At 50.6% G+C, this 26,659-nt stretch overlaps 6 protein-coding genes across 12 annotated transcripts in view; 4 read left to right on the forward strand and 2 right to left on the reverse strand.

Annotated features, from left to right (window-relative positions):
• Nucleotides 1-1,061, forward strand: part of CAPZB (capping actin protein of muscle Z-line subunit beta) — a 60,516-nt gene extending 59,455 nt beyond the window's left edge. The window contains exon 9 of one of the 2 annotated variants that reach the window (XM_075773572.1): nt 531-780. In XM_075773572.1, the coding sequence (XP_075629687.1) occupies nt 531-618 (88 nt within the window). In that variant the 3' untranslated portion in view covers nt 619-780. Of the gene's footprint in view, nt 1-530 lie in introns of both variants that reach the window. The other variant, XM_075773573.1, reaches the window with a different exon arrangement.
• A 1,963-nt stretch (nt 1,062-3,024) lies between these two features.
• On the reverse strand, nt 3,025-8,233 carry SLC66A1 (solute carrier family 66 member 1). Its single transcript, XM_075773571.1, has 8 exons — nt 7,813-8,233; nt 7,293-7,554; nt 6,473-6,602; nt 6,142-6,229; nt 4,919-5,073; nt 4,590-4,682; nt 4,000-4,185; nt 3,025-3,696 (listed from the first exon to the last, which is right to left on the reverse strand). The coding sequence occupies exons 2-8, from the start codon at nt 7,460-7,462 to the stop codon at nt 3,598-3,600; spliced, it is 921 nt and encodes a 306-aa protein (XP_075629686.1). The 5' UTR covers nt 7,463-7,554; nt 7,813-8,233; the 3' UTR covers nt 3,025-3,597.
• A 32-nt stretch (nt 8,234-8,265) lies between these two features.
• Nucleotides 8,266-12,072, forward strand: AKR7A2 (aldo-keto reductase family 7 member A2). Of its 2 annotated transcripts, XM_075773569.1 has the most exons (8): nt 8,266-8,501; nt 8,892-9,079; nt 9,594-9,698; nt 10,229-10,325; nt 10,426-10,525; nt 10,863-10,992; nt 11,558-11,727; nt 11,934-12,072. In XM_075773569.1, exons 1-7 carry the CDS (start codon nt 8,303-8,305, stop codon nt 11,717-11,719), a joined length of 981 nt encoding a protein of 326 aa, XP_075629684.1. In that variant the 5' UTR covers nt 8,266-8,302; the 3' UTR covers nt 11,720-11,727; nt 11,934-12,072. The 2 variants fall into 2 exon arrangements, with proteins under 2 accessions (XP_075629684.1, XP_010307865.2); XM_010309563.2 differs by having other exon boundaries at nt 11,558-12,072.
• Nucleotides 12,073-12,327: 255 nt separating this feature from the next.
• On the reverse strand, nt 12,328-14,531 carry MRTO4 (MRT4 homolog, ribosome maturation factor). The gene is made up of 8 exons (XM_075773574.1): nt 14,414-14,531; nt 14,278-14,336; nt 14,109-14,212; nt 13,915-13,996; nt 13,624-13,691; nt 13,222-13,373; nt 12,739-12,815; nt 12,328-12,644 (listed from the first exon to the last, which is right to left on the reverse strand). Exons 1-8 carry the CDS (start codon nt 14,439-14,441, stop codon nt 12,489-12,491), a joined length of 726 nt encoding a protein of 241 aa, XP_075629689.1. The 5' UTR covers nt 14,442-14,531; the 3' UTR covers nt 12,328-12,488.
• Nucleotides 14,532-14,560: 29 nt separating this feature from the next.
• EMC1 (ER membrane protein complex subunit 1) lies at nt 14,561-25,986 on the forward strand. Its single transcript, XM_075773568.1, has 23 exons — nt 14,561-14,702; nt 14,873-14,997; nt 15,261-15,326; nt 15,493-15,586; nt 16,079-16,207; nt 16,352-16,478; nt 16,843-16,992; nt 17,327-17,494; nt 18,045-18,116; nt 18,578-18,637; nt 18,883-19,005; nt 19,241-19,337; nt 20,061-20,177; nt 21,114-21,313; nt 21,530-21,679; nt 22,059-22,220; nt 22,481-22,600; nt 22,840-22,977; nt 23,364-23,537; nt 23,698-23,908; nt 24,109-24,193; nt 24,677-24,806; nt 24,995-25,986. Exons 1-23 carry the CDS (start codon nt 14,626-14,628, stop codon nt 25,172-25,174), a joined length of 2,955 nt encoding a protein of 984 aa, XP_075629683.1. The 5' UTR covers nt 14,561-14,625; the 3' UTR covers nt 25,175-25,986.
• Nucleotides 25,987-26,213: 227 nt separating this feature from the next.
• UBR4 (ubiquitin protein ligase E3 component n-recognin 4) overlaps nt 26,214-26,659 on the forward strand; it is a 77,674-nt gene continuing 77,228 nt past the window's right edge. For all 5 annotated transcript variants that reach the window (XM_075773563.1, XM_075773564.1, XM_075773565.1 and 2 more), the window contains exon 1: nt 26,214-26,430. In XM_075773563.1, the coding sequence (XP_075629678.1) occupies nt 26,297-26,430 (134 nt within the window). In that variant the 5' untranslated portion in view covers nt 26,214-26,296. The remainder of the gene's footprint in view (nt 26,431-26,659) is intronic.

The raw sequence follows: 26,659 nt of genomic DNA on the forward strand, positions 1-26,659 counted from the left end.
AAAGCAAATTCAAGAACGGAAACCCTGGCCGCTTTTCCCACCGGCGACTACGCTGGAGGGAAGTTTTGACGCGGCTGCTGGCCCCTGGGTGAACAGTCTGCAGGAGGGTTCGGGCGCTCCCCCGGCTTTTCACGGCCGCGGGTGGGGGCTGGATTTTCTCTGCCTTCCCGTCATGGTATTTTTGGAGAGCCAGAGTGCTAACACCCTTCGCTGCTGGGACACTGGGGGTTTTTTTTCCAATCTGTAACGTTAAAAAAATTGGGAATCTCCCTCCTGCGACTGGAGTGGAACTTGTGGGGCAGCGTGTCTTTTGGTGCCATCCTCGCTAGAGTGAATTTTGCTTTGATTTACTCACTGAAGTGTTCACTTTGCCTTCCGCTTTCCGTATTAAACCAGGCAAGCCGAGTTTTGTTTCCTCTAAGCCCGGGTTAAGGTGCTTCTCCTTCCTATTGCCTCACGTGCCGGAAGAGCTTAAACACGCCGTCTCTGAAACGCATCACCTCTGATTTGCCTTTCCTTCTTCCCCGCAGGTCTGTGCAGACTTTTGCAGACAAATCAAAACAAGAAGCTCTTAAAAACGACCTGGTGGAGGCTTTGAAGAGAAAGCAGCAAAGTTAAAGTACTCTCCATGCTAACAAGACATGCCATGCACTCGTTAGATTCCTTTCTTAGAAAACTCATCCCTCCCTTGCCCTTTTCTGTTACGTCACGTCACAATTTGCATTCAATACTATCCATGCAACGCCATCTTCTCCCCATGAATAAAGCTGTACAAACTTTTTCAGTCTCTGAGGCCTACTTTGCACCACATTTTACTATTAGGCTACGTTTCTGTAGAAGTCCATGTATTTTTTTTTTTTCTTTCTTCTTTCCCCCCCTCTCTTCCACCCTCCCCCATTTATTATGCATAACCACGGATCATTGTTTGTCTTTTCCTCCCCGCCCCCTCCCACCTTTTGTTACATCGGTGTAAAAAATGTAAAACAAAAATTTATTAAATACTGTGGTGTGTGAAATAGGAAGAACTGGAAAAAAAAAATAATTAAAAAAAAAAAGAAAAACTCTATTCCACGTATGTTTGGGGGCCGGGCAAAGGGGATGGCTGGTGGGAGGGAGGGAGGAGAGGGTGCTCCTCCGTGTTGTACTATACTGACTAAACCAGATTTGCAAGGAGACGTTGATTAGGAGACCTGCTGAAAATTCTGCTCTTCTCTAGCCTGGTTCCGAGGCGCTTTTCTGTCAATTTTTATGGAATGCAAAAAGGGGTTTTTGTTTTGATTTTGTTTTTTTTTTGTAAAGCTTAAATTGAATCTACATCTGATACTTGAGCCTCCATACTTTAAAAAAAAAAAAAAAAAGACTAAAACAAAAAAAAATACAAATAAAAAAAAAAGATCCCAGGAAGCGGTGTGTGCAGTTGGTGTTCTCCTTATTTCTCTTTCCTTCCCACAGCGTTACTTGGGTGCTGACAGAGCCCGGGGGGCAGAGGAGAGGATTTCGGTTTGCGGGGGCAGTTCGAGGTGGATGGTTCCAAGCGCCGATGCTCACCTGGCCGCTGCTGCTCCGTCCCTGCGTGGTTTGTGAACCTCAGCCAGACTTCAAAGCCTTGGTGCTCAGAGGGACCTCGCTGAGGTTTTTCGGGAGGGGGGGGGGGGTTGTTTGCTTTGTCCCCACGCACAAGCCAAAACCGGGAGCGTCTCGTCTCAGATACGTTTAACGTATAGGCTTGGGGTATACAGCGACCCCCTAACAGACCCCTTCCGCAGGGCAGACGCGACTCCAGCAGCGGTTCATCCCCCCGGCCCTTCTCAAAGCCGTGTAACCTGGTGGTTGGGGCACCGACCCCCGGCTTTGGCTTGGCCGCTCAGCCCCGCCGCCGAGCTCCGTTCTCGCCCCTGGGCACGGCCTCTTCTGCTTTAACGTCCTCAGAGGGACGATGGCCCCAGCGAGAGCCTCTCTGCGACACGAACTTCCATCCACCGCCGTCACCGCGGCTGCTGGCACGTAAATATTTCTCTTGTTACCTCTTAGAGGTGTTTTTTCTGGCTTTGCAAAAAGCTCTTGCCTAGCTGGTACCTGGCAATCGCCTCATGTCATGAACCTTCCTTCCCGCGAGGCAGGCGTGCCAAATCCCATCCTATCCCCCTGCCGTAGGTCAACTTAGTTAAGTCCAGCTCTCAGTTTACCAACCGTGCCTTCCCCTGCGCTTCAGGGCTGAGCTAGCAAACATGAGCCGAGCTTAAAATACATTCCTTCACTAAATCCAAGCCCCAAGGGCTTTATCTATAATAAATAGGTATCGAGGTCTAACAAAGCTGCGTTTCCATCTTGCCAGGAACCTGCTCGTGGTTTATATCTTAGTACTGGATGTGAATTATTTTTTTTTTATTGCAATTTGCAGAGAAAGCTGCGTGGGCAGGGGGACGCGCTGGGTATTGGGAGAAAAGTGGAGCAGAAAGAAGAACTAATAGCAACCGCAGGCAAAGGGAAGTTCTTGTTTTCAAAAGGACAAGCTGTGGTGTTCTTGAAGGGCCTGCGAGCTTTGGCTGATTTTCCTCTTGCTCACCCGGCGAGGTTGAGCCGCTCCTCCCCAGCAGAAACACGCACGTGTGTGTGGGAAGGAGCCCGCGGCGCCAGGCTGCGGGTGCCACCGCTCTCCCTGCCCGCCCACGGCATCTCTCCTGCCCGGGACGCAGCTTTTCCCAAACCGCCGCTGCCGTCCCTGTGTGGGACCCCGGACAGGGATAAATTCATCAGCATTGGGGATAAAGTCATCAAGTTTGGGACAAACTCATCAACAAGAGAGAGGAGGACTGGAAAGCAGACGGAGCAGAGAGGCAGCATCTTCCCCCTGGGTATCTGCCTCTGCAGCTAACCGGAAAGCGATGGAGCAACTTCCCAAAAATTCCACGTGCGGTTCACATGCGGGTGAGGCAAAAACCGAGAAGTCAGAGAAATGGGGACTATTAAGAAAGAGGCAGGAGCTGCCAGATGAACCGGCAGAAGAAACCCAAAGGAGGCACGTGGGGCAAGGACTTGTTTTATAGGCGCGTGAGCCGTGCTAATTAAAATAGGACCGAGTGGACCGACACGCTTTGGTTACGCCGCTCCTTCCCTTCCTCCTCCTGAGCCGGGTCCAGTCCCTGCCACGTCTTGCACAAGAGCTCAGTGGTGGAGCTGCGGGGCGCACAGAGGCGAGGGGGGCTCCTGTTCCCGATGGGTCGGTCACCTCTGTCCCCTCCCCGCAGCCCCCCCAGGCTCTTCCCACCTCTGCCGGTACCGGGGAAGCCCCGGACCACCCTTGAGACAGCGGGTACGGCAGAAGCGCGGGGGTAAGAGCAGCGAAGAGCGACCTTTTGAGGTATCAAATAATTCCCTGTTTATCCCGATAGCATCATTGGTATCAAAGAGGCACGAGGTCTCTCAGCAGCAGCCTCTGCCACCTGGCTGGGCTTAGTGTCCTAGCAGCACATGTCACCCGCTGGTTCAGGTCTTCTTCTCCCAAAGCCACCAGGATGGAGGGGACAGTTCGCCCGGCCTTCAGGCCAGCTTTCCCGTCTGCATCATCCTCTTCTCGTTCCCGGGCAGGTCCCTTCGTCAGCTCTCCAGGCTGTCACCCTGCTCACCGAGAAGAGCGTCCCTCTCCTCACAGGTACTGGGTTTTCCTCTCCGATAAGCGAGGAACTGGAAGGAGATCTGAGAAGAGATTAAGGCTCTTCACACAAGCAAGGGTGGATCTAAAAGGCTGTTTGAGCCAGGAGAGGTGAAAACCGAGCAACGAGCTTCATGCAAACAAGGGTCTGAAGCATTCAGCTGTTGCAACACCATAAATTACTCACCAGCAGGCAGGTGAGCAAACGCAGCTCAGAAGCAACCACTGAGTAGCATGAACTCACCCGCTCCAGCCTAAACCTGCCTGGCCCGAGACAGGATCGCTCCTTGCAAAGCCTTGCCGGCGGGACGCGATCCCGGAGGGAAGCGTTGGGGAGGAAAGGATACAACCACGTCGAGGGAAAGGACGCCCAGGCTGCCCACCAGCCAGGGGAGGTGGTGCAGGACGTAGTCGCCTTCACCTTGTCCCGGCTCAGGGTTCTTCAGGAGGACGCTGAGGCCGTAGAGCGAGTTCCCCAGCATCACCAGGGCAAAGAGGGAGTAGGAAACCCCGATGGTGGATTTCCTCTTGTACTGGAAGAAGAGGGGCCAGAGAGAGGGGCTTGGATGCAGCTCTCTGAAATATCACTAGAAAGCAGTATTAATCACATGTACCCTCAAAAAGAGAGAAGAAAAAAAGGTGGTGACTCAACGCCAAGAGCCTTTCAGTTCCCCTTTTGCTTGTAAATAAAGGCAAAAAGAAAGCCCCACCCTCAAAATATTGGTATGTTAAAGGGAGGGGAGAAAAATGAATCAGGTTTCAGCATGGAAATGCAGAAAAAAATCCCTTATGAAATGGTCAGAGACAGGGACCTGGGATCTCTGAGCAAAGAGGAGAAAGATGATCCCACTGCCCCTCTTCAACTTGAAATCACGGGACCCCAGGGGGTCCCCAGGACCCGGCCACCACCCTGCCCAGCTCACGGCGCAGCACTTACGTTAGTGTAGATCTGGGGGACCCGGGAGCACAGGTACAGCACGGAGGAGATGGAGCCGATGGTGAAGCCAATGATCTCGCTCCTGGTGAAAGGCTGCAAGGCAAGGGGGAGCCACCAGCAGCCCCCACGTTCTCAGAGATGCCCTTACCACCCGTGCTGCGGCTCCGTGCGAGGCGACAGTGGGGCCAAAACCCATCCTCCGATCTCCCCATCTCTTCCTCACCCCGCTGAGCACTAAGCGGGATCGCGCTGGTCCAGCGGGACATGCCCACCCCACCGGACGCTTTATCCTCTCTCCCCCCATCACCCGGATTTAGGAACTGGCTCACCTTCGACCCCAGCTCATCCACACGAGCAGACAGCAGAGACCTCCCTTTAAACGTCACCGGGTCCTGCGCCACGGCAGCACCTCTGCCCAGGAAGGAGACGGCCGACACCATCCCCAGGGAAAGGAAGACGAAGGCCACGTTGATCGGGGTGACGACTGGGGAATCAAGCAGAGGCTGGTTGGGGGGGGGCTCCTCCAGCAGCCTCGGTGGGTGCCAGGACCCGCTCCGGGCAAAGAGACCTTCAAGCTCTCCCTTATCTCTGTGGTGGCACAGCCAGCACCAAGTAACTCGGGCAATAGCTGCCGCCGGCTCTTTATCTCGCAGCGATACGGGCAATTTGTAAGTTATCAGGGAGGAAACTGCTGCTATCTCTGCAGAGCGAGAGCACTCGAGTTTCTTTGGGTTTAGGGCTCTTCAAAATCACCCCTTGCATCTAGAAGCTTTTCACTGTCTTATCTCACAACAGTGCACATTCAAATCCCGGCCAGACCAAGCCCTGCTTTGACAGCAAGACTTGGATGATATTCTGTTCAATAAGCTCTCCAGCATTAACATAACGATACAGTTGATGGGCCACGTATCAATTAGTTTAACAGAGTCGAACGGCTTTAATAAGTTAAATAGTTTTCAGGGTCCAGAGGGATGCCCGTCTGTAGTTCACAGAAGGCTGCTGCACTAAAAAGTGAGTTTTCTCTTGCTGTTTAAGCCTTGTGAGAACTTTTCAGGTTCCCTTTTTACTCCATGTGAACAGGGAGCAACTTCTCCATCACCTCAAGGCTGCCATTAACTGTGAGAGGAGGACTGACCCCGAAACAGCCGGAAAACTTCACCCCTTCCCTTAAAGCACTGGCCTGAGTCAGGAGATCTGGCTGTGGTTTCCAGCTCCGAGACAGAGTCACCACGTAACTGCGGGTAAGTCATTTCCTTCTATACTTAATGCAACTCACAGGGGGGTTATTTTCAATCCGGACACTACGCGTGGTGGTTTGCAGGGGTTTGCAGAAGCCCCAGGCACAGCCGGTAGCTGTTTGCTAGCTGCGGCTTTCATGTGTGCTCAGGTTATTCAAAAAAAAAAAAAAAAAGAACAGCGAGCAATCTAATAGCTGCATCAATGCGTCTGCAAAGCATCTCTGCCCCGATGCATCTCCCCCAGGGATTGCTTCCCCTCCTGGCTCCGCAGCCAAGGACAAGCCAGACTGAAAGATGCACCAAGGGGAACTCACTTCCTCCGCTCCGGTTCTTCACTTTGTAGTAGCAATAGAGAGACAGCATCACCAGGTCTGCGAGCACGTAGTAAACGGCCGTGTAAATCTGCAGGGAGAAGGATGGGTTGGTCCTACCTGTAGAAAGGCTTCCAGCTGGTGGCTGGGATAAGCCAGCATCTCGGGGCAGAGCATCGCATCCCATCCCCGGGGAGAAGGGAGCATCCCCGGAGCTGTTTGGGTCTCCGGTTCCCAGTGTTGGATCAAGCAGCTCCTATCCCATCCCATCCCATCCCATCCTTCCTCCTGGGGTGTCTGAGAGCCGACCCAGCCCCAGCGAGTCAGTCAGTACCTGCAGCGGCAACTGATCGGCCAGGAAGGAACCGATGAGGTTTAGGAGGTCTCCGCCCAGCCATCCCAGCAGGAAATAGATGGAGAGAGCCCGGTCCATGATGCCAGTTTTGCAGGCTTGGTAAAACTGCCTGCAGAAGGGGAGGTGGGCAGAGTCACACACCCTGACCCCCAGCCGGTTCAGCACTACCCGGGGAACCATCCCCAAGTTTCCCTGTTGCTCCCACCTGCGTCATTTTGCAATCCGCACCCTCCCAACACAGTCGAGGGGAGGAAAAGCAAAGCTTTCCTCTAGTAAAACCACATGCTCCCCTGCAAACCCAGCCCCTGTGAGAAGTCCTGTGACCCGTCGGGCGCTCGCAGCGATGCGCTGGGCTCAAGCCCTCGTGATCCGTCCCTCGAGCCGGGGCAGAAGGCAGCGAGGAGAAGCACCAGCTGCGGAAACCGCCTCTCTGGTTACGAAATAATCTGATGACCCCCGCCACGTCCCCCTCTGCCACCGTTGTCCCAGCACTTCCGAGAAGCCCAGGGCTCCTGAAAACATTCCTTCTGCACGTATGACCTGTGACAAGTGCGTTGCAGTTGGCTTACGTGGTTTATTGCAGCTGCCAAGCACGATAATAACAATATAATAACAAACAAGGCTTTGGGGCTGTACTGCCTGCTCCCTCTCCTCCTGTTAATCCCAAATTTTCCAAGCCCAGATTGCTTTTGCCTGGTAGATTTAATAATTCAGGCAATTCGCGCTTGAGAGTTGATTTTTAGAGAGGAGCCTTGTACCCAGGGAAGGGCTCGGCCGGGGATTTGGGAGCGATACTTACGGAAAAGACGCGGCGGCGAAGCAGAAGATGGAAACCAGCCCCAGGACGATGCTGGCAACGTCCCGGCTGTCCTGGGCGCATTCGTTGAACACGTCCATCACCCAGCGGGAGCCGTTGGGACAGTCGGAAATATTCCCAGGCGGGACGCCCCTCCAGCGCCGCGCATCCATGGCCCCCGGTGCTCAGCTCAGCTCCGCCGACAGACGTTTATCGGCGTCCGGCAGCCAAACTGTTGGGATAACGCTGGGGAAAATGCAATAACCTGGGCAAAAAAAAAAGAGAAATAACGCTGGGAAAAATATATCTGTATCAGGAACAAGGTCACGGCTCCTCCGGACGAGGCTTGAAGCCGGTTCGTGTTGCAAAAAAAAACCCCTTGTTAACGGCTGATAAACATTTACTGGCATTAAATTCACGTCTGACGGGGTGACGGGACCAGGAAGGCCATCGGCCCGGCAGGATTTGGCCTGAAAAGAGAAATAAAACCCAACCGGTGGGTCCTGGCCGAGCAGGGACTTACCTCAGGAATCGGGCTGGATTTGCTTTGGAAACCGGCTCCTTTTTTGAGGAAACTTGGGTGTTTGTGGGGTGGTTTTTTTTCTTTTTTTGCAAATCCGCTGTTTCTTCGGAACTTGCCGGGTTTCCTTCCCAAACCTGTTGGTTTTTTTCCCCCCAAACTCGCTGTTTTTCTCGCTGCTCTTTTTCGGGGAGTTGCTGGGATTCTTTACGGACCTGCTGCCTCGGGGGGGGAAATTACGGGGATTTTTGTAAACCTACCGCTTTTCTCCGAAACTCCCTGGTTTTTTTTGCAAACCTGATTTTTAGGAAACTTGCTGGTTTTTACGCAAAACTGCCTAATATTTTTTTTGGGGGGGGGTATCCGACCGCTCCCGCCGGGACGGAGCCGGCGCCGCTCCCCTGCGCATGCGCGTTCGGACCTTGTCCCGGCGGGCGGGGCGGGTGTTTTCCCCGCGGTCCGCAGCGCCTGCGCAGTGGCGGTGGCGGCAGCGATGGCGGCGCGCGGTGCCCGTCCCGGGGTGGTGCTGGGCGCCATGGAGGTGGGACGGCGAGCAGGGCCCGAGGCGAGCGCCGCGCTTCTCCGCGCCTTCCTGCGGCGCGGGTACCGTCTCCTCGATACCGCTTACATGTACGCGGGTGGAGAGTCCGAACGTATTCTGGGCACGCTGTTGGCTGACGGCACGGAGCCCGGTACGGCCCGGGTCGGTCGCAGTGGGGCTGGGGAGGGGGCGGTGTCTGAGGAGAAGGGTATTCCCTGCCAGGCTGATGCCGTCCCTGAGGGGGAAGGGCACCATTTTCTGAGGAGAAGGGTGTTCCCTGCCGGGCTGACACCGTCCCTGAGGAGGGAGGAGGGTCTTTCTTGCTAGAGCTGATCCCTGGACCCTGGGGACAAGGGCCTCCCTCTCTAGGGCGTACCTGTGATCCTGAAGGAGAAGAGCCTCTCCTGCTGGGCTGACATTGTTCCCGAGGAGAAGGGCCTTCCCTGAAACAACTTGAGCAATGCTTGCATTATGCCCCTTATCCCCATTCCCTTCCTGCAGGTGGAAACGTCCCTGCTCATTCTTTCTTTCTCTCTACCAGTGGAAGTTGCCACCAAGGCCAATCCCTGGGATGGGAAGACGTTGAAGCCCGAGAGCGTGCGATCGCAGCTCGACACTTCCCTGGAGAGGCTAAAGAGGACGAGTGTGGAGCTCTTCTACCTTCATGCCCCTGACCACGGGACCCCAGTGGAGGAGACGCTGCGTGCCTGCAATGAGCTGCACAAAGAAGTAAAGTGGGAAGTCCAAGCCTGGAATCTCTTGATTCCTTCCCTACCTCCCACCGCTTTTTTAAACCAGGGCTGCTTGTTGTCCCCTTCTGCAGCGCCGGGTTTGTGCAACACTAGGAAGAGGGGGGACGTGACCAGGGGAAAGCCAAACAACTAACGCTCCGTTGCATATTCATGTGGTGCACTTTGTTCCCAAAAGCTCTTGGAAATGCTAAAGCATCTGAACTTTGCTTTCAGCTGTGTTAACTGACTAGGTTAAGATTAGTGCTGGTAATGGGTGAAGAAGAATTCCTGAAGTGCATTAATCTAATAGTGCCATTTAATTTGAACGTAAAAGGGGAAATATTTTTGTTAGGTCTTAGAATTCATAGTCTACCTAGAAAAGGCATACAGGGAGGCACAGAGAACTCAACTAAAATTCGGCAACTGTCCTTTTCACCGTACGCATCTTGCACTGACTAGGTACAAATGTACTTTTAAAAACTGGACCTGAGCACCCTTTTATTCCTCTGCAGGGAAAGTTTAAAGAACTTGGTCTATCAAACTACGCAGCATGGGAGGTCGCAGAGATCTGCACCATCTGCAAATACAACAACTGGGTGATGCCAACTGTGTACCAGGTGAGGGATGGGGGCTTGCTGTGGTCCAGCAAATCTTTTGTGGAGGCGGAGATGAATCAAACCAAACGAATACGAGGGTTCACATCAGAACAGCACACGGGTGGTTCTCCACGGTTAGTCACCGCAGGGAAGGATCTGGGAGGGTTCACATCAGAACAGCACACGGGTGGTTCTCCACGGTTAGTCACCGCAGGGAAGGATCTGGGAGCCCCAAATCTCGGACCAGCCCTCGGTGTGCCAGATACAAACACAGAAAAGGAAGCTGCTGCAGTTATCTGGGAAGTCCTTTCAGGACATGCATGATCAGAAAGCTGAGTGAGATTGCTTCTCAGAAAAAGCTGAGTATGTGTTTGTTGCTCAAGTCCTTAGAAAGTCTGTTCCTAAGCAGATAATACCCTTGTGTGACCTGGCACCACTCTTCCGGATAAGATAAGAGTATGGTCAGGGAAGGTGGGGAAAAGGGTGTTCCAGGTGCTCACGACCACTATCAGGAGCTAGCATTTGACGTTGTCTCCCTCATCTTTGTGCAGGGTATGTACAACGCGACCACTCGCCAGGTGGAAGCCGAGCTGTTCCCTTGCCTGAGATACTATGGACTGCGGTTCTACGCCTACAATCCACTGGCAGGTACGGGGAGGGACACGGCGAGGCTTTGAGACAAAACCACATGAACTGGGGGCTGTAGAAGAGCCAGCCCACCCCTAAACATGCTGCTGACCCTTTGCAGGAGGGCTGCTCACCGGCAAGTACAAGTACGAGGACAAAGACACACGCCAGCCCACTGGAAGGTTTTTTGGGAATGACTGGGCTCAAGCCTACAGGGACAGGTACGTTTGGAGTTGACAGAAGAGCGGGGAGATGCGGCAGGAGTGGCTACATAAAAAACCCCCACACTAATAATCAGCTGAGAGGAAGCAGAATTGACTCAAGCTTGTGCACTGATTACGTCTGCACATGTAGTTGAGGCCATGGCTTGTGATGAGCTTTGCAGAGTGTTTTTTTGGCTCAGCTTCCTCCTGGCTTGCAGCAGGGGATTGCAGAAGTCCTCGGAGGCTACAAAGAGCTGTGTGAGGCTTCCCGAAAGCCTTTTGTACTTGCCCGGACTATAGAGATATAATTCACTGGAGGTGCCAAGGGCAGTAAGAGTGATTTCTTTTCACACAGGTACTGGAAGAAGCACAATTTTGAAGGAATTGCCCTAATAGAAAGAGCTCTGAAAGATGCTTACGGTTCCAATGCACCGAGCCTGACCTCCGCTGCGTTGCGTTGGTTGTACAATCACTCCAGATTGCAGGTGAGGGCTTGTCGTGGCTGTAGCCCGCGGCCTGTGCAGCACCACCAGAACCAGGCAGCTGTTGCGGCACACAAACAGGGAAATGTCTGCGTACAAAGAGTTATCTTTTCATCTGTGTATCCTGTGGGATTGTGGTGTTCCAAAGTGAGCCTGTAGGAGCGAGTCAGCTCTGCATTTCCCCACGGAATCTGGTGTTTGTAGGATTGGAAGTGGAAGATTTTAAGTGCCAGTTACTGGGGTCTTGGCTTCCCACCCAAACAGCTTCCCTGTGGGGAGATGACTTTGCTTTTCATTGGACTAGGAAATTAATGGTTATACTCACCACCTCCCCAAAATGTTCCCGTAGCCCCCCCATAAAGTAGGATTTGGGAGCTTTTGGGGAGTTGGCATGACTTGGAGATGTTCTGGCCTCGTGAACAGAACTTTGTGGTGTCAGTTGTCTAAACACCCAGGAGTTACTGCATGTCCTTTGCTGGAAGGAAACATTTAAAGTTTGGCCTGGCGTGGGCTTGGGAGGCGAACTAGCTTTCTTTTGGGATGAGCAACTCCTCTTACTGCTTTGCAGGGTTCTCTTGGAGATGCAGTGATCATTGGGATGTCCAACTTGGAGCAGCTAGAGCAGAACCTTGACTACAGTGAAGAGGGTCCCCTGCTCCCAGCTGTCGTGGAGGCGTTTGATAAAGCCTGGAACCTGACCGCGCACGACTGCCCCAACTATTTCCGCTAGAGACTTGGGTAGGGAGAAGAATGTGGGTGTCAGGGAGGTGGATAATCGAACACAAGTTTCTCGAAGCACGGGGGAGGTACTTACCCACCCTGCCCCTTTGATCGATGTGTAAATGGGTTGTAGATTTTTCTCCTGTATTAATGAAGCTTTGTAGGATCCACTACCTTGTCGTGCTGGGCCGTGCCTTACTCTTTCTCCCCTCACGGACCTTCAGCTCTACGCAGCACACACTACGATTTAAAGATGTGGTTGATTGGAGAAAACGGGCACATCACTGGATGAAGGCCCCAGTTCTGCTTTAACACAGTATCTTAAATAATTACATACAAGAATAAAAACCTTTTTCTAACGCAGACCCTATCTCATAACCGTACCTATAACCCAGCTGGCATCTCCTTACGGGCGCTCAGTGACTCTGAGCCAAGTAGCTTCTTGTGAAGGTTTTATCAGAAGAGAGGGACAAACCCTCAGCATCTTCCCCAGCATCAGGCGTGCTACGCCTAAGCTGCGTTACATTTACATGCTTTCCACCTAGCTTTCACGTTCGAGGTGGCATTTCCTCAGATCCCGGGGTACTCAAACAGTAACAGACAGCAGCGACAACCATCTGAAGTTTATGTATAGATTTATATTAAAAAAAAGCTTAATTAGGTCATTTTTTATGAAGAGCATATTCGAGCTGATCGTCCTTGTCCTCTGGGTGCAAACAGGGAAGGGAAACATCCTCCTCTTTTTGTCTCTAAAATACTGTCTAGAGTCCAAGCTGCTGCTAGTCCTCACTGCTTTCGTCATCATCATCAGCGTCATCCTCCTCTTCCTCTTTCTCCGCTGCATCTCCCACAAGCTTTTGGAAGTCTCCCGTCTCAGAATTCCACAGAAATTTGATGGTGACTTTAAACTCCGCCATCTCGTAGCCAAAGAGTTTCTAGGAAAGGACAGAAATCTGTCATTCCTGCTCACTGCCCGGCGATGATTTTGTGTTGGGGGAAACGGGCTCACGCGGACGTGGCGTTACTCACCAGGACGCGGGCTTGTTCGGGGGTGAGAACCTCCCCTTCTTTGCAGACTTCATAGTCTGACAGTAACGTCACCACTCCTGCAGGAACAAAAACTCTCCAAGTAGGCTCACAAACACCAGGTAAACCCACCGAAACGTGGCAGGCAGAGCTCAGACTTTCTCAGCCACCGCCCTTTGTAGCTTATGCCTTTCCATCCAAGTATTAGTGCCCCCGAGAAGCTGGGTGAGATCACCTCTAAAAACCCCGTCTGGTTTCTGAATGGGATGCGCGCACGCTAGGTTAGGCCCAGAGAAATCTTGCTGCTTCGTTCATCCGCTGACATCAGTTTGGGAAGAATGGCGCAAGAATAATATAAAAGAGTTCCAGCACCAGCTGAACAAGGAGAAAGTTCTCCATCGGATTTTCTCCAAAACTAAATTCTATGTGATTATTTAACATTCTCCTTAAAATATCTGTGCAGATGAAGACCGAAGCTTGCCGTACCTTTCTTTAATGCCGTTGGCAACCCCAGCTGCCGTAACTGAGGCTCCATGGAGTGGGGGAACTGCTCCAAGGGCCCCGTGTCCAGGCTCACCGTGTACATCGCCTTGTTCCCTGCGCGGGCAAAGTCCACCTCTTTGAATTTGGAGAACCACCTGCAACAGAGACGGGTAACGGAGCTTCAGCTGCGGAAAGAACATCCCCTGGGTGACGACGGGGATTACGGCACAGCCTGCCCTAACTTCTTCCCTGCCGTTTCAGGGACGGCGGAGAAAGATGAGGCGAAAAGCCTCACTGCTTTAAGGGAAACATCAGCAAGTGAAGTAGTCAAGTGGGAAAAAAAAAAACCCAACAAAAAGGCTGCTCAGCATGTCAAAGCCAGGGCTCTGACACACGTGTACTTACTCGTCCACCTCCTCTTTGGTGCGGTTGGTGAAGAGGAGACCGACCTCACCTCTCAGGCGTTTGCTGACCTGAAAGAAAGGCCATCCGTGGGACTGACCTTCTAGGGTTCAGCCCCGTACAGCTGTGAAAGCTCTGCCAACACCACCTTTTGTGTCACGACACGGCTGGATTCAGTTGAAACGCCGGCAGAACGGCGACCTGGGGAAGCTCTGCCATCTCGACGTTATTCCACGACGCGGCCGCCACGCACGAGGTGAAATCTGGGACACGGAGAAAACCCCCAGCCCCTACCTTGTGCAGATTCTCTTTGTACTCGCTGCTCGGCTCGCGTCCCAGCGCCACCATCATGACTTTGTTCTTCCCGAAGAAGATCCTGGGCAGCGGGAGGAGGAGGAGGAGGAAGCGGCCGTCAGCTCCGAGGCCGCGCTGCCCCCTCGGGGGTATCCCCCCCCCCCCCCCCCGCCGCCGCCGCCACCCCGGCTTACCTGCTGTGCTTCCAGGCGTTCCGGACGTCCTTCAGCTTGTTGTTCCTCATGTTGGCAACGGAGAAGACGTAGATGTACTTGTAGGTGTCCACGCATCGCCGCAGCTGCAAGGCAGCGGTTAGCCGGGACAGGGGGACCGGGGCACCGCGCCGGGCCGGGCCGCACTCACCTCAGCGATCAGCGCCTGCTTGGCCTCCAACCCCTTCCTGGGCGTCCGCGTCAGGGACACTGCGGGGAGCGGAGAGGGCGCGTTAGGGCGGGAGCGGGGGTGGAGGAGCGGGGGGGCCGGGGGTCGGGGCGCTCACCCTTGCGGTCCCGCTTGGACTTCGGCATGGCGCCGCCGTGCTTCGAGGTCCCCTCGGTGCCGCGCGGGTTGCTGGGAACGCCCGCGGGCTGCCCGGCGCGGTGCCTGCGTCCGCCCGGCGGTGCTCACGTAGGTTTTCCGCGCAGGCGGTCGCTCGGGCGGCCCCGCGGCGTTAAGGCCCCCTCGACGCCGGGGTCGCGGCAGGCCGCTGCTATGGCGGCGGGGCTGTGGGCGCTGCTGCTGCCGCTGGCGGCCGCCGTCTATGAGGACCAAGTGGGCAAGTTCGACTGGTGAGTGCTGGGGGGAAGCCGGGGGGGGGGAGGGGTCCCCACCGCGCCGGGGTGCTCCTCCTGCAAGCAGGCTTCTTGCTGCAGCCGCCCGTCGGGCCTTCCCCCGCCCGCCCCCTCAGCGAGGCGCCCCGTTGTCCCGTCTCACCCCCCGCTGGTGTTTCCTCTCCCAGGAGACAGCAGTACGTGGGGAAGCTCAAGTTCGCCTCCTTGGAGGCCTCGCAGGGTTCGAAGAAGCTCATCGTGGCCACCGAGAAAAATGTCGTGGCCGCTCTGAACTCCAGGAGCGGCGAAATCCGTGAGTGAAGCGGGGTGTTGTTGCGGGGGGGCTAACGTGTCGATTGTGTTGCACTTGTGTTTTCATACTGATACATTAGTGCTGGTGATCTTGCTCTGTCAGACTGGGAGGATTCAGCTGGCACTTCAAAAGCTGTCGCTTAGGGCAGGCAGACTATTCTCTGTACAAGTATATTGCCATAAAGAGTCTACGTTTAAAAATAATAAGAAACAAATGCCTTCAGGGGAACAAATCTTACTCTCACTTAACTCTGTTTCCTTCAGTGTGGCGCCATGTGGACAAGGGAACCCCCGAAGGAGCAATAGATGCGATGCTGATCCACGGGCAGGGTAAGGAGAACAGGCGGATGGTGTGCTGGGGCTGGCAGTTGTCCTCGTACGTGGGATCTCAATCGTGCGTTAGACCGTAGGTTGAACTTGCCAGAACTCGTTGCCTTGTTGATCTGTGGCAGATAGAAGTTCTGTGTTCATCCGCTTCTCTTCATTCCCTGGGCAGATGCCATCACTGTGTCCAATGCTGGACGTATTCTGCGTTCCTGGGAGACCAACATCGGAGGGTTGAACTGGGAGACGTCGCTGGACACCGGCAGGTAGGCTTTCGTGTTTGCACGGTCTTTTTCCGTTTGTAACACTAGTCTGGGAAGGAAGGAAGGAGTTGTTGACCTTGTCTGCAATTGCGTTATGAAGAAAGATTAGTTAGATGTAATGTTTCCAAAATGACGTTTGGGTGAATTCTTTATGAATGATTGAACTTTGCAGTTAAATCCAATGCTATTTCTATTTTTTAGCAAACTGGTAAGAGGAAGAGAAGCTACTTTTTTTTTTTTTTTTTTTTAAGATGGACTTTCTCTTTAAATATGTGACATGTTAGACATGCATCTGGTTTGGGGTGTTTGGATTCCAGCCTAAAGCTCTCTGTTGAGATCAGCAAGGATAGATAAAGTGGGCTATAAATCATACTTCAAGACTGATGTTAAGTGTTTGAAAAAGGTCTTTAAACAGAGTGGGGTTTTTTTCCTGGAAGAATACGATTTTTAACTTACATAATAATAAATAACTTGTTGTTTGTGACCTGTGCTTAGTTTCCAGGTGGCTAGTTTGGTGGGGCTACAGGATGTGGTGAAATATGTGGCCGTCCTGAAGAAGGCAGCCATCTCTCTTCACTACCTTTCCAATGGGCACCAGAAATGGGTGGAACACTTACCAGAAAGGTAAAAACATATTTTAAGTAGAAGTGTAAACGTCTGATAGGGAGCCTATTGCCTCGGAGAGGAAAGGGTGCCTTATGCTTTTGAAAACATCTGAAAACAGTATTGAGCGAAGACAATGTTTCATGGTTGCTGCCTCTCTTGCAGTGAGAGTACTCAGTACCAGTTGGTGTATTCCCATGGGACTGGAGTGATCCATGTGCTTGGAGTCGTTCCCCAGAGCCACTTGAACATTTTAACGTTCAGCGTAGAAGATGGAGAAATTACAAAACAGGTAGTGCTTTATTATGGACCCAAAATATTGAATTTGATGTTAACAAATGTACTTCCAACTAGATGGGGTGTGGCGTGCTAAGTAATTAATGGTTGTTGTAGTACAGATAAACTTCCCTTTCACTGTGCCATTGCCTACAGGCCAATAAATGGATTTCGCTGCTGAATGCCCTGAAAGCAAAACTGAATTAGACTTGCAGCTGTTAGTCAAGACCATCCTGGAATTTTCAGGCTAATAGATAGTTTCTCCCAGGGTTATCAGTAAAAATAATTCTGACTGTAATTCTTGCTTCTGTCCAAGTTGGTTCTTTGAAGATTTTGCTCTCTTGGCAACTTCGTCTCTTTGTTTATGTCTCACTTGTCAGATCAGAGTGGCAGCCCCGTGGCTGAAGAGCTTAAACAGCATGTGCGGCGTGGTGGGGGAGGCAGTGCTGGTGTGTGTGGACGTGGACACGCACTCGCTCTACGTTTGCTCCTTGGAGACCGAGCAGGAGATGAAGGAGATCCCACTGCAGGTGAGAAGCACTGAAAGAGCGTTGTGCGTAATTCGTTGTGTGACTGGTTTGATTCCTGACTGAGCCTGGCAGTGGAGGGGGCTCTCCTGTTGCTAAACTGCAGGATGATTGAAGAGCTGGGCGGGGGATCGTGATCCATAAACTGAGGGAAGGGAGAGAAAACCTTTTGTCTAATCGTTCCTTCTGGATGGATGTCTGGCATCCTTGCTTCTGCTTTGTTTATCCTGACGTGGGGAACCTCTGCATAAACTTATATTGCTGCTGATAAAAGGAAAGTATTAGTTTCCGTGAAGAAAAAGTTCTCACGGATACATATTTTGTCTTCCTTTCACAGTCGCTTGACCTGGAGTTTGCCGATGCCTTCCAGCCCAGGATATTGGCCACTCAACCCAATGTAATCAGTGCTTCGCGGACTCAGTTTTTCCTGCAGCTGACTCCGAGCCACTTCGCTTTGCTGCAGTACAAACATGGGCTGCTCAGCCACCTTCGGGACTTCCAGCAGGTAACCAAGACAAATGTACTCAGGCAAGAAAGCCAACTACAGCTTAAAATTCTTCAAAATAAACAAACACCCCTGTACTAAGCGTTCTGAGCAAGCTGCTGAGCTTCTCATTTCAGTTGTGCTCTTGACTGCAACACTTGAAAACCATTTGATTTTGGTTACAGTAGCTGCTGAAGTATTTCCAGACATCAGCGTAGGCACGCTTTGTGGCCACCGCGTGTCTTAAGTAGCCAGTCGTGCAGCAGTTAGGCCAGCTGGGTGGGTTTGAAAAGCAAACAAGCTTTAAAAAGCTCAGTGACATTGGATATAATGATTCAAAAGCCTGTGGCAGGTCAGTTGTTTCCATCTTTATGAGAAGTATTTTCAGTCTTATCCGAGATAATTTTTTTTTTTAATTTTGTGAAACAATGAAATTTAAAATTTCCTTTTGTGAAATATCATCTGGTTTTAACTCCAACATGGCTTAATTTGCTGCACAGGTAGTTTTTTGGTGAGTTTTGGGGATTTTCTTGTTTGTTTTATGATCTCCTGCTATTTTTTTTCTTCTCAGGCGGCTCTGGTGAGTTTTGCAACAACTGGGGAGAAAACTGTAGCAGCTGTCCTGACCTGCAGGAGCGAACTGGTGAGTACAATTTGCCTGTACCATGTAACCAGCACGGCTCTAGTATGGGTATGGACTGGGGCTGGGTTCCACAAGTGTTTTCCTTCACAGGCCCAGGGATGGGTATTAACTTGAGGAAGATTTAATTAGCTTCGCAGACATACAAAGACAATGGTAATGCAAGCAGATCTTGATTACATCCAGCTAAGGCTATCTTTGGTTGGTGAAGTGCGCTGTCCTGTGTTTCAGCCTTGTGTTAGGTGGGCACGTAGCCTAGGAAGTAGGCTACTTTACTGATCTAGAGAGGATTTGAGTTCTTGGGGATACTGAACTTAGTAAGTTTTCTTTTTTATCAGAAATAGAACTGTTTCCCGCCTTTTTTCAGAGTCAAGCTGAGACTTGTCAGGCACTCAAAACCCTAATTTTTTATGTACTTTTGTTGGGGTCTGCAGCCATGTTATCTTTTCTCATCCTCATTTCAGAAACCTGGAAGTTCTGATGGCCTTCTTGCTGGAAGTACTCTGGAGGATTCCCGGAAGCAGGTATGAAGTGCACTTTTTCCCAAGAACAGTAGAAGTTCTCGACAGTCCATTTTATTCCTTTGCCGGCAGGAACAGAATGAAAAAAGTGTGGCACTGTCTTTTTGGAGACCAATGTTTTGTAGCAGCTCCATATATATAATCTAAAAATACCTAGAAGCCACAGTTCTTACTGAATATGAAATCCTTTTGCAGAATTTGGTGCGGCATGTATGTATAACTCGGCTATTTTCTCCTTGTTGCTCTAGGAATCCTTAACCTGTTCCAATCAAACTTACAATATTAATCTCTACCTGGTTGAAACTGGACAAAGATTGTTGGATACTACAATTACCTTTAACCTGGAGCAGAGCGGTGCCAAGCCACAGCAGGTGAGCAGGGAGTGATTATTTCAGTCCTGTGGTGTATCAGACTTGCAATACCCTCCCTACCCTGATTTGGCAGGGTTGGTAGAGCCCTTCAGACACAGTGAAAAGCATTCTGCCGACACGCGGGATTACCGCATACAATGACGCTGTTTGCTCTTGTTTCAACCAAGAGTTCCATTTTCTCCAAGGAGATGATGTGATCATTAACCTCACCATTTTGCTTGCTCTTTTTTTCCAGCTATACATCCAGGTTTTCCTGAAGAAGGATGACTCCGTGGGCTATCGAGCCTTAGTGCAAACAGAAGACCACATGCTAATGTTCCTCCAGCAGCCAGGTAACTGGCCAACAGCTAACCTACAACAATTTTATCAGTGGACACCTTGTCGCTGTAGGACAGGAAGGAAATTCCAAGTCCCAAATGATTATATTTTGTCATTGTTTTCTCTGGAAACTGGCAAAATAAATTTTAACTGTTCCATAAAAGATATTGAAGATTTTCTCACCCTCGCAAGATATTTCATCTGAGAAAATGGTTCTGCAGCGTTCTTTGTGCAGACAGAGCCTTTGGATTTCATAGGCTTTCTGCAGATTTCAAAACTTTCTGTAGGATAAGAGTCTTACGTCCTGTTGGAGATCTTCCTCAAAGTTTCTTCAGAAAAAATCCTCATGGCAAAAATGTTAATTTGCTGAAAGAGTTGGAAGTCCATCTCAGGGACATGAATTTTCTAGGGTTTAAAAGGCATCCGGGTGTTCGCACTGTGTATCTCTTACTTTAACTAGACTTAATGACTGTAACCCTTTTAAAAGATCAGATTGCTTTTACTGTTTCTGTGGGTTTTTCTTCAACAGTGGCTCCAGTTGCACAGAAGTGTTTGTGTTTTATGAAATAGCTAATCACGCGATGATAGATAGATAGACACTATTTCGTGTTTCATTAAGAACAGTGATTTGCATTTGAAGGGCCCGCTAGAAGATGCTTCTATACTAAGTGATGATTTTTTTCCTCCAGAAGTTTATTCCCAGATTTTTCCAATATTCTACTCATTTTTCTTTCCAGGAAAAGTTGTATGGAGTCGAGAGGAGTCACTAGCAGAAGTGGTAAGCTTGGAGATGGTGGATCTACCTCTGACAGGTGCACAGGCTGAGTTGGAGGGAGAGTTTGGAAAGAAAGCAGGTAAACCGTAGACTTAATAGGATTACGTTTTGGCATGTGAGTTTGTTTGGTTTTCTTCCTGAAAAAATGTATTTATTGTTTTCATTTTCATCTGAGCTGAGAGTTATGCTTCAAATTTCTACTGATGGCAATTAAAATGAGCAGAAGGAAACCCATTTCCGTCTAAACTTTTTAAGTCCAGTGCCAAATGCAGATGGCATGAGCGTATTACATTGTTATGTTCAAAAACTAGCAGCGGTAGGGGGAATTTTGGCCATCTCTCCTAAATGTTTCCCTTTGACCCTTTCTGGAAGACTCGTTTGCAATAGCTTTTTTTTTTTTTTTTTTGCTTTGTTTTGTTTTTTCTCGCTGTCCTGGATGCAGCCATTCAAGGTAACCTCAGCCTGCATGCAGTGTCGTCTGATACTTCTGACTAATGCTTCCTAGTGGAACTTGATCTCCTCTCTGCTTGCTTTCCGCAGCGGTGAAATATAGTTGAAGTCTGGCGTTTTGCTTATTTCAAGAAGCTAAATATAAACCCTGATTGGGCAGAATTAAGTATTATTATTTTTTTTTAATCAGGAGCTTCTCTTGCTCCAAGTAATGAGTGCAGAGGGAGATATAGACCTTACAGGTGGGTAGGCTTTACTGGGCACTTGCTGCAACTGTACCAGTGAGAAGGAAGGAATACAGAGGAAGAGATTAAATAGTCTGCAAGAAGGCTTGCTTTCAGTTGATGGGAGCATCTTTTGGAGTGAGAAGTGGGAAAAGGTTAGTAAATGCCAGGGTCTATCATAGAAACAATGCCTGTAACTGCTGTGCTGGAGTGGGAGGTGAAGAATTATCATAGGTTCATGCATGGCAGCATTTCTTCTACTGGCTGAGACCATAATTGCAATTACGGAGTGGGACGTACTATTTTCTTCCCTCTTGTTATCACTGTTGGTCTATTTGCAGATGGTTTGCTGGGGATGTTTCTGAAGCGGCTGTCCTCCCAACTTATCCTGCTGCAAGCCTGGACTGCCCATCTTTGGAAGATGTTCTATGATGCCCGGAAACCTCGGAGCCAGATTAAAAATGAGATTAACATTGACAATTTGGCCAGAGATGAATTCAACCTCCAGAAAATGATGGTGATGGTCACTGCTTCGGGAAAGGTGAGGAAGCCAGGGTAGGAATCTGTTTCTAGACTGTAGCAAAGTCTCAGCTCTGAATTCCCGCTCCTGCTTTTAGGCAGGCTTTGGGTAGAATGTCGTGGTAGCTTTGGAGAGGCACCAAGACTGCCGTCTTTGTTGTGTCCCAAAGAAAGATGCAGTGCTTGAATACGAGATGTGGTGTTCTAAACTTTGGCTTTACTGTGTCTCTCTGCTCAGCTTTTTGGTATTGAAAGCAGTTCTGGCACCATCCTGTGGAAGCAGTATCTCAGGAACGTGAGACCAGGCTCCTCCTTTAAGCTGATGGTCCAAAGAACAACAGCCCATTTCCCACACCCCCCACAATGTACTTTGCTTGTTAAGGACAAGGTGAGTCCCTTTTGAAGTCTTTTATTGAAACAAAAGAAAGGATTTAATCCAGTTTCTTTGGTTGTGTGAGAGAAGTCATGTGTGCTGTCCTTTAGCTAGCTGCGGAGGTTTTGTACCCCATATGTGAGGGAGGAGGAGACGTCATTATGTACTGAGACTGCCTCAGCGGTGGCAGATAGGATTTAGTTAAAGCCGTTATGTCACAGTATGGTTCTGACAGAGAAATGTGTGACAGAGTATATGTGTGTCCGAAAAGAACATTTTGAGGATGGAATAGTTGAATCCAGGGTATGAATAGTTGACACCAGCAGGTAACAAGTAGAAAACCAGCTCTTTTGTCTGCCTTAGAAAAAGTTTTGCATCTTTTTTTGTTTTTCAGGAAACTAAAATGAGCTTTCTGTATGTCTTTAACCCCATCTTTGGGAAAAGAAGTCAAGTAGCTCCCCCTGTTCTGAAGCGTCCGATTTTTCAGACTTTGCTTCTGCCTATTATGGATCAAGACTATGCCAAAGTACTACTCTTGATCGATGATGAGTACAAGGTAAATTGCTTTTGCCTGGAGGCAGTTTTCTTCATGTTCTAGTTAACTATTCCCCTCCCTTTTGGAGGAAGATTTAAAAAAAAAAAAAAAAAAGCCGTTGAGTCACATTTCACACAAAACTATGAGGTTATTCTGGTAAGACAGACCTCATTCTGGTACACATGTTTGAAATAATCTTTCTGTGATGGGTTATTTGCTGGTTGTTTTTTTTTCTTTTGTGTGCCAGTTGGTTTTTAACCTGCGTTTCAATTCTTTTCCAGGTTACAGCTTTTCCAGCAACTAAAAATGTTCTTCGCCAGTTAGAAGAAATAGCCCATACTATCTTTTTTTATCTAGTGGATGCTGAGCAGGGAAAACTCTCTGGATTTAGGCTGAAAAAGGTATGGAAGACTCATTATAGTCCAAGTGACATCATTTTCCTAAATGTCCTCTGGATCACAGTAGAGCTCTTCATTTGATTTACGGAGTTTTGCTCAGAATAGAAACAGTTCAGCCTCAAAATGTACCTAAAACTTTTAAAATTCAAAAGCAGAGAGAGCTCCCTGCATCTTATTGGTGGAGATGGTGGCTTTTGAGGACAAGATAAAACCTCCCATGTCATGGGGTTTTTTTCTTGCAGGACCTGACAACAGAGGAGAGTTGGGAGGTGGTCATACCCACCGAAGTCCAGAGGATAGTGACTGTGAAAGGGAAGAGGTCCAACGAGCATGTGCACTCCCAGGGCCGCGTGATGGGAGACCGCAGTGTTCTCTACAAGGTGCCGCAGGAACTTTTTGTTGACTTTTTGTTGATGCGTTATCTCACAGGAAGATCTCAGCACCATTTCTAGGCGCTACGTTCAGATTAATTGCTCTGTGGTGCCATTTTTTTTCTATATACGCAGCAGTGTCCATAACCCTCTGCAGAAGGTGCTAATTTTGGTGGAGATTTCTTTTATAAAATGTTTTCATGCAGCAATTAACTCAGTCAAACATCTACTGATGGGGAAATAGCTGCTTGATTTCTTCAGGTGATTTGTGCTAATAAGATACTTTGTTTATTATATGCCTCGTCCCAGACGAAATGCAGATAAGCAAGGTGCCCGTGGCACTAAGGTGTGGGGGGGTCTCACTTGTGGGGGTTTTTTTTTTTCTTTTCCTCTAGTCCTTGAACCCAAACCTGCTTGCTGTGGTAACGGAGAGCACAGATACGCATCATGAGCGCACTTTCATTGGAATATATCTGATTGATGGAGTCACAGGCAGGATCATCCACTCATCGGTACAGAAGAAAGCGAAGGGACCTGTCCACATCGTCCATTCAGAGAACTGGGTGGTGGTAAGAAGTTATTTGTATCGTGTTCTTTACTTTTGGGAGGTAGGGGCAGTTGCCAAACTTGCACGGAGAAGACTTTTTGACCATTGTGTGTAATTTCCTCCTACTTCTGTATTATCGACTCTGCTTGCCCTGTATTCTTAAAAATCTTCTCTCGTTTCAGTACCAGTACTGGAACACAAAGGCACGGCGGAACGAGTTCACTGTGTTGGAGCTATACGAGGGGACGGAGCAATACAACGCCACAGCCTTCAGCTCCCTCGACCGCCCGATTTTACCTCAGGTCCTCCAGCAATCTTACATCTTCCCATCTGCTATCAGTGCCATGGAGGCCACCATCACCGAGCGCGGCATCACCAGCCGTCACTTGCTCAGTAAGTACATGCTGCTCAGTTCTAAACGTGTTTATGCTGAACATCAAGCAAAATGCAGTTTACTGCCAAAAATCCTGTCTGTGGGCTGCCCTGGACTCCCAGCAAGTTCAAGGATAAGCAGCGAGAGAACATTTCTGTTAGCTGTTAGAAAATGCTGTCAGAAGTGGCCGTTTTTAAGATGCATTTCTTCTCATGCACAGTTGGGCTTCCCTCCGGGGCCATCCTCTCTCTTCCAAAGGCTCTGCTGGATCCTCGCCGCCCAGAGATCCCTACGGAACAAAGCAGGTAAGGAGAGCGTGACAACCGCTGTTCCCGGGCAGCTTGGAGGAGGGATGGATTTTGGGTATAATATGATAATGTGAAGTAGAACAACTTGGCTTAGACAGATTGAGGGCAATTCTTGCATGAAATTAAGTGAAGCTGCTTTGTTCCCAGTCTAATGACGGAATAAATTTATCTATAATGCAGCAAGTCTTATTGTTGGCAAAACCAGCCTCTTGTCTGCAATCTAAGAAGTAGCAGTCTGAGTAACTCTGAAGTTTTTAGCGTGCCACTTATTTTTCAAACTTTAGAAGCCTAAAAGGAGGGTGCTGCAGTGTGGTCTGACCCAGCTGATTTTTCATCCTGCAGCAAAAATGAATCTGCACCGGGAAAAGCTGCTAAATTTGCTGGTTTAGGTCAGTTTGTGATGATCAGACAAGGAAACGCAGACGATATCCTTCGTGTGCTGTTTGATTGGGTTTTGATTCCTTTTTAAATGCTTTTCAGAGAAGAGAACCTGATTCCATACTCCCCTGATGTACAAATCCATGCTGAGAGGTTTATCAACTACAATCAAACCATATCCCGAATGAGAGGGATTTATACGGCCCCCTCGGGCCTGGAGTCCACTTGTCTGGTGAGTACAGGGTGGCGGATTTGACGGAGGGCCATGGGGTTTGCGGGTAGAGCAGTCCAATACCGTAGCGTGTAACCTCCTATCATCTGCCTGCTCGCTGCTTAAACATCTCTTTCCATCAGTCATTTCTGAAGTGTCTGGTTTTCTGCTGAAAGCTGCATTACCAGCTCCTCATCTCATCTCTTTAGGTTGTTGCGTATGGCCTGGACATCTACCAGACCCGAGTGTACCCATCGAAGCAGTTTGATGTCCTAAAAGACGACTATGACTACGTGCTGATAAGCAGCGTTCTCTTTGGGCTGGTTTTTGCTACGATGATCACAAAGAGACTTGCTCAGGTGAAGCTGCTGAACCGTGCCTGGCGGTAGGGCTGCGGGTGAAGGCAGGGCTGGAGAAGGTGTCTGAGATTCGGAGTGGCTGAAGGTCTGTCGCCCCACGTTGCCGCTGGGTCCGGTTAGAAATTCCAGCTTGCGTGACTGACGGATGCAAAGATCTATATTACGTTTTTGCTGGAAGGTAATTGGGAGGAAAAGCTGCTAGCGCAACAAAACAAAGCGCTGCCTACGTGTCTCCTACTGAGAAGAAATGGAAGAGAGACGGAAAAGAGACATTGGTCTTTTCTGACCAAAAAGAACTATCCCAAACCTCCGTTAAAGCCCTAAAATCTGCCATCACGTCACCTCCCCGATGTTACTGAAGATAGTACCAAGGCTGTGTGCCCTCTTGATCCTCGCCTCTTCCTCGGCGCCGGCCGTGACTAGCGTTGTGGTGAGAGGAGGAGACGTTGGGTCATTTCGTTAGGAAGAAGGTTAGAAATGGTGTGAATGTCGGTGGGAAACAGCCTCATCGGGTCGCTTCATTACGTCACAGGGCTGCGGGAGGAATCTGAATGTAAACTCTCTCCATGTTCTTTATTTATTATGATGATATGATCTTTAATTCCTTCCCCTTTTTGAGAACTCTCCCGTATTTGGTGTACGACACTGAGGTGAAGGTGCCGTGGTTCAGGCAGAGCCTCGCAGCGTTTCCCCTCCGGATAATGGCCGTTAATTCTCTGTACGTGGATTTAAATTGTCATAATCGAGATCCGCAGCCGGGTGAGCCCCCCACCCCACCCCGTGCCCGTGTCGCCCCCTTCCCCGAGGTGCCGACCGCCTCAATAAAGGCCGTGTGCTGAGGAGCAGTGCCTGCGCTTCCATCTTCTGCGGGTGGTGAAGCCCCGGCCCTGGGCAGGGCACGGCCACGGCGCATGCGCGGCGCCCCCCTCCCCGCCCGCAAACACCCTCACGGCGCATGCGCCGCCAGCAAAGTTGCTGACTCATCTACTGCGCAGGCGCTTGGGTCGGGCCTTCCTCTTCCAATCGGGAGGCGCGATGAGCGCGTAGGCATTGGGTCACTTCCTGTCTGGCGGTGCGTGGGGGGGGGAGGCGCTTCCGGCCCTCCGTCCCCCTCCGCCGCCGCGGCCCCCCCTCGCCCAGCGGAGCGGCAAGATGGCGGCGGGCGGCGGCGCGGGGGCCGCGGCGGAGCCGGGCTGGGAGGTGGCCGTGCGGCCGCTGCTCTCCGCCTCCTACTCGGCCTTCGAGATGAAGGAGCTCCCGCAGCTGCTCTCCTCGGTTATCGAGAGGTGAGGGCTCACCTGTCCGATACGGGGCGGGGAGAGAAGGGGGGGGGGCGGCCCGGGCCCCCTGCCTCCCCTCAGCGTCCTTCCCTCAGGACGGGCGCCCGGCGGCGCGAAGCCCCTCGGTGTTAGCGCTGTGGGGAGCGCCGTTTGGGGGGGGTGGGGGGGAAGCTGCGGGGAGCGGCCCTGCTCGGTGCTGGGCAGGGGACAGCGGCGGGGCTGGGCCGGTGGCCAG

Source organism: Balearica regulorum, chromosome 21 (assembly GCF_011004875.1).
Source record: "Balearica regulorum gibbericeps isolate bBalReg1 chromosome 21, bBalReg1.pri, whole genome shotgun sequence".
In the NCBI taxonomy this organism is placed as follows: Eukaryota; Metazoa; Chordata; class Aves; order Gruiformes; family Gruidae; genus Balearica; species Balearica regulorum.

Coding starts and splice junctions, on each gene's coding strand:
- SLC66A1 (XM_075773571.1), bottom strand. CDS start 7,462: ATGGATGCGCGGCGCTGGAGGGGCGTCCCGCCTGGGAATATTTCCGAC. Junction 6,603..7,292: donor TTCGCCGCCGCGTCTTTTCC/GTAAGTATCGCT, acceptor CCCCTTCTGCAG/GCAGTTTTACCAAGCCTGCA. Junction 3,697..3,999: donor TCCTTTCCCTCGACGTGGTT/GTATCCTTTCCT, acceptor ATCTCTTCTCAG/ATCTCCTTCCAGTTCCTCGC.
- AKR7A2 (XM_010309563.2), top strand. CDS start 8,303: ATGGCGGCGCGCGGTGCCCGTCCCGGGGTGGTGCTGGGCGCCATGGAG. Junction 10,326..10,425: donor CGCCTACAATCCACTGGCAG/GTACGGGGAGGG, acceptor GACCCTTTGCAG/GAGGGCTGCTCACCGGCAAG. Junction 10,993..11,557: donor ACAATCACTCCAGATTGCAG/GTGAGGGCTTGT, acceptor ACTGCTTTGCAG/GGTTCTCTTGGAGATGCAGT.
- MRTO4 (XM_075773574.1), bottom strand. CDS start 14,441: ATGCCGAAGTCCAAGCGGGACCGCAAGG. Junction 14,337..14,413: donor GTCCAAGCGGGACCGCAAGG/GTGAGCGCCCCG, acceptor CGCTCCCCGCAG/TGTCCCTGACGCGGACGCCC. Junction 13,692..13,914: donor ACAAAGAGAATCTGCACAAG/GTAGGGGCTGGG, acceptor CCTTTCTTTCAG/GTCAGCAAACGCCTGAGAGG.
- EMC1 (XM_075773568.1), top strand. CDS start 14,626: ATGGCGGCGGGGCTGTGGGCGCTGCTGCTGCCGCTGGCGGCCGCCGTC. Junction 14,703..14,872: donor CAAGTGGGCAAGTTCGACTG/GTGAGTGCTGGG, acceptor TTCCTCTCCCAG/GAGACAGCAGTACGTGGGGA. Junction 23,538..23,697: donor ATTCAGAGAACTGGGTGGTG/GTAAGAAGTTAT, acceptor CTCTCGTTTCAG/TACCAGTACTGGAACACAAA.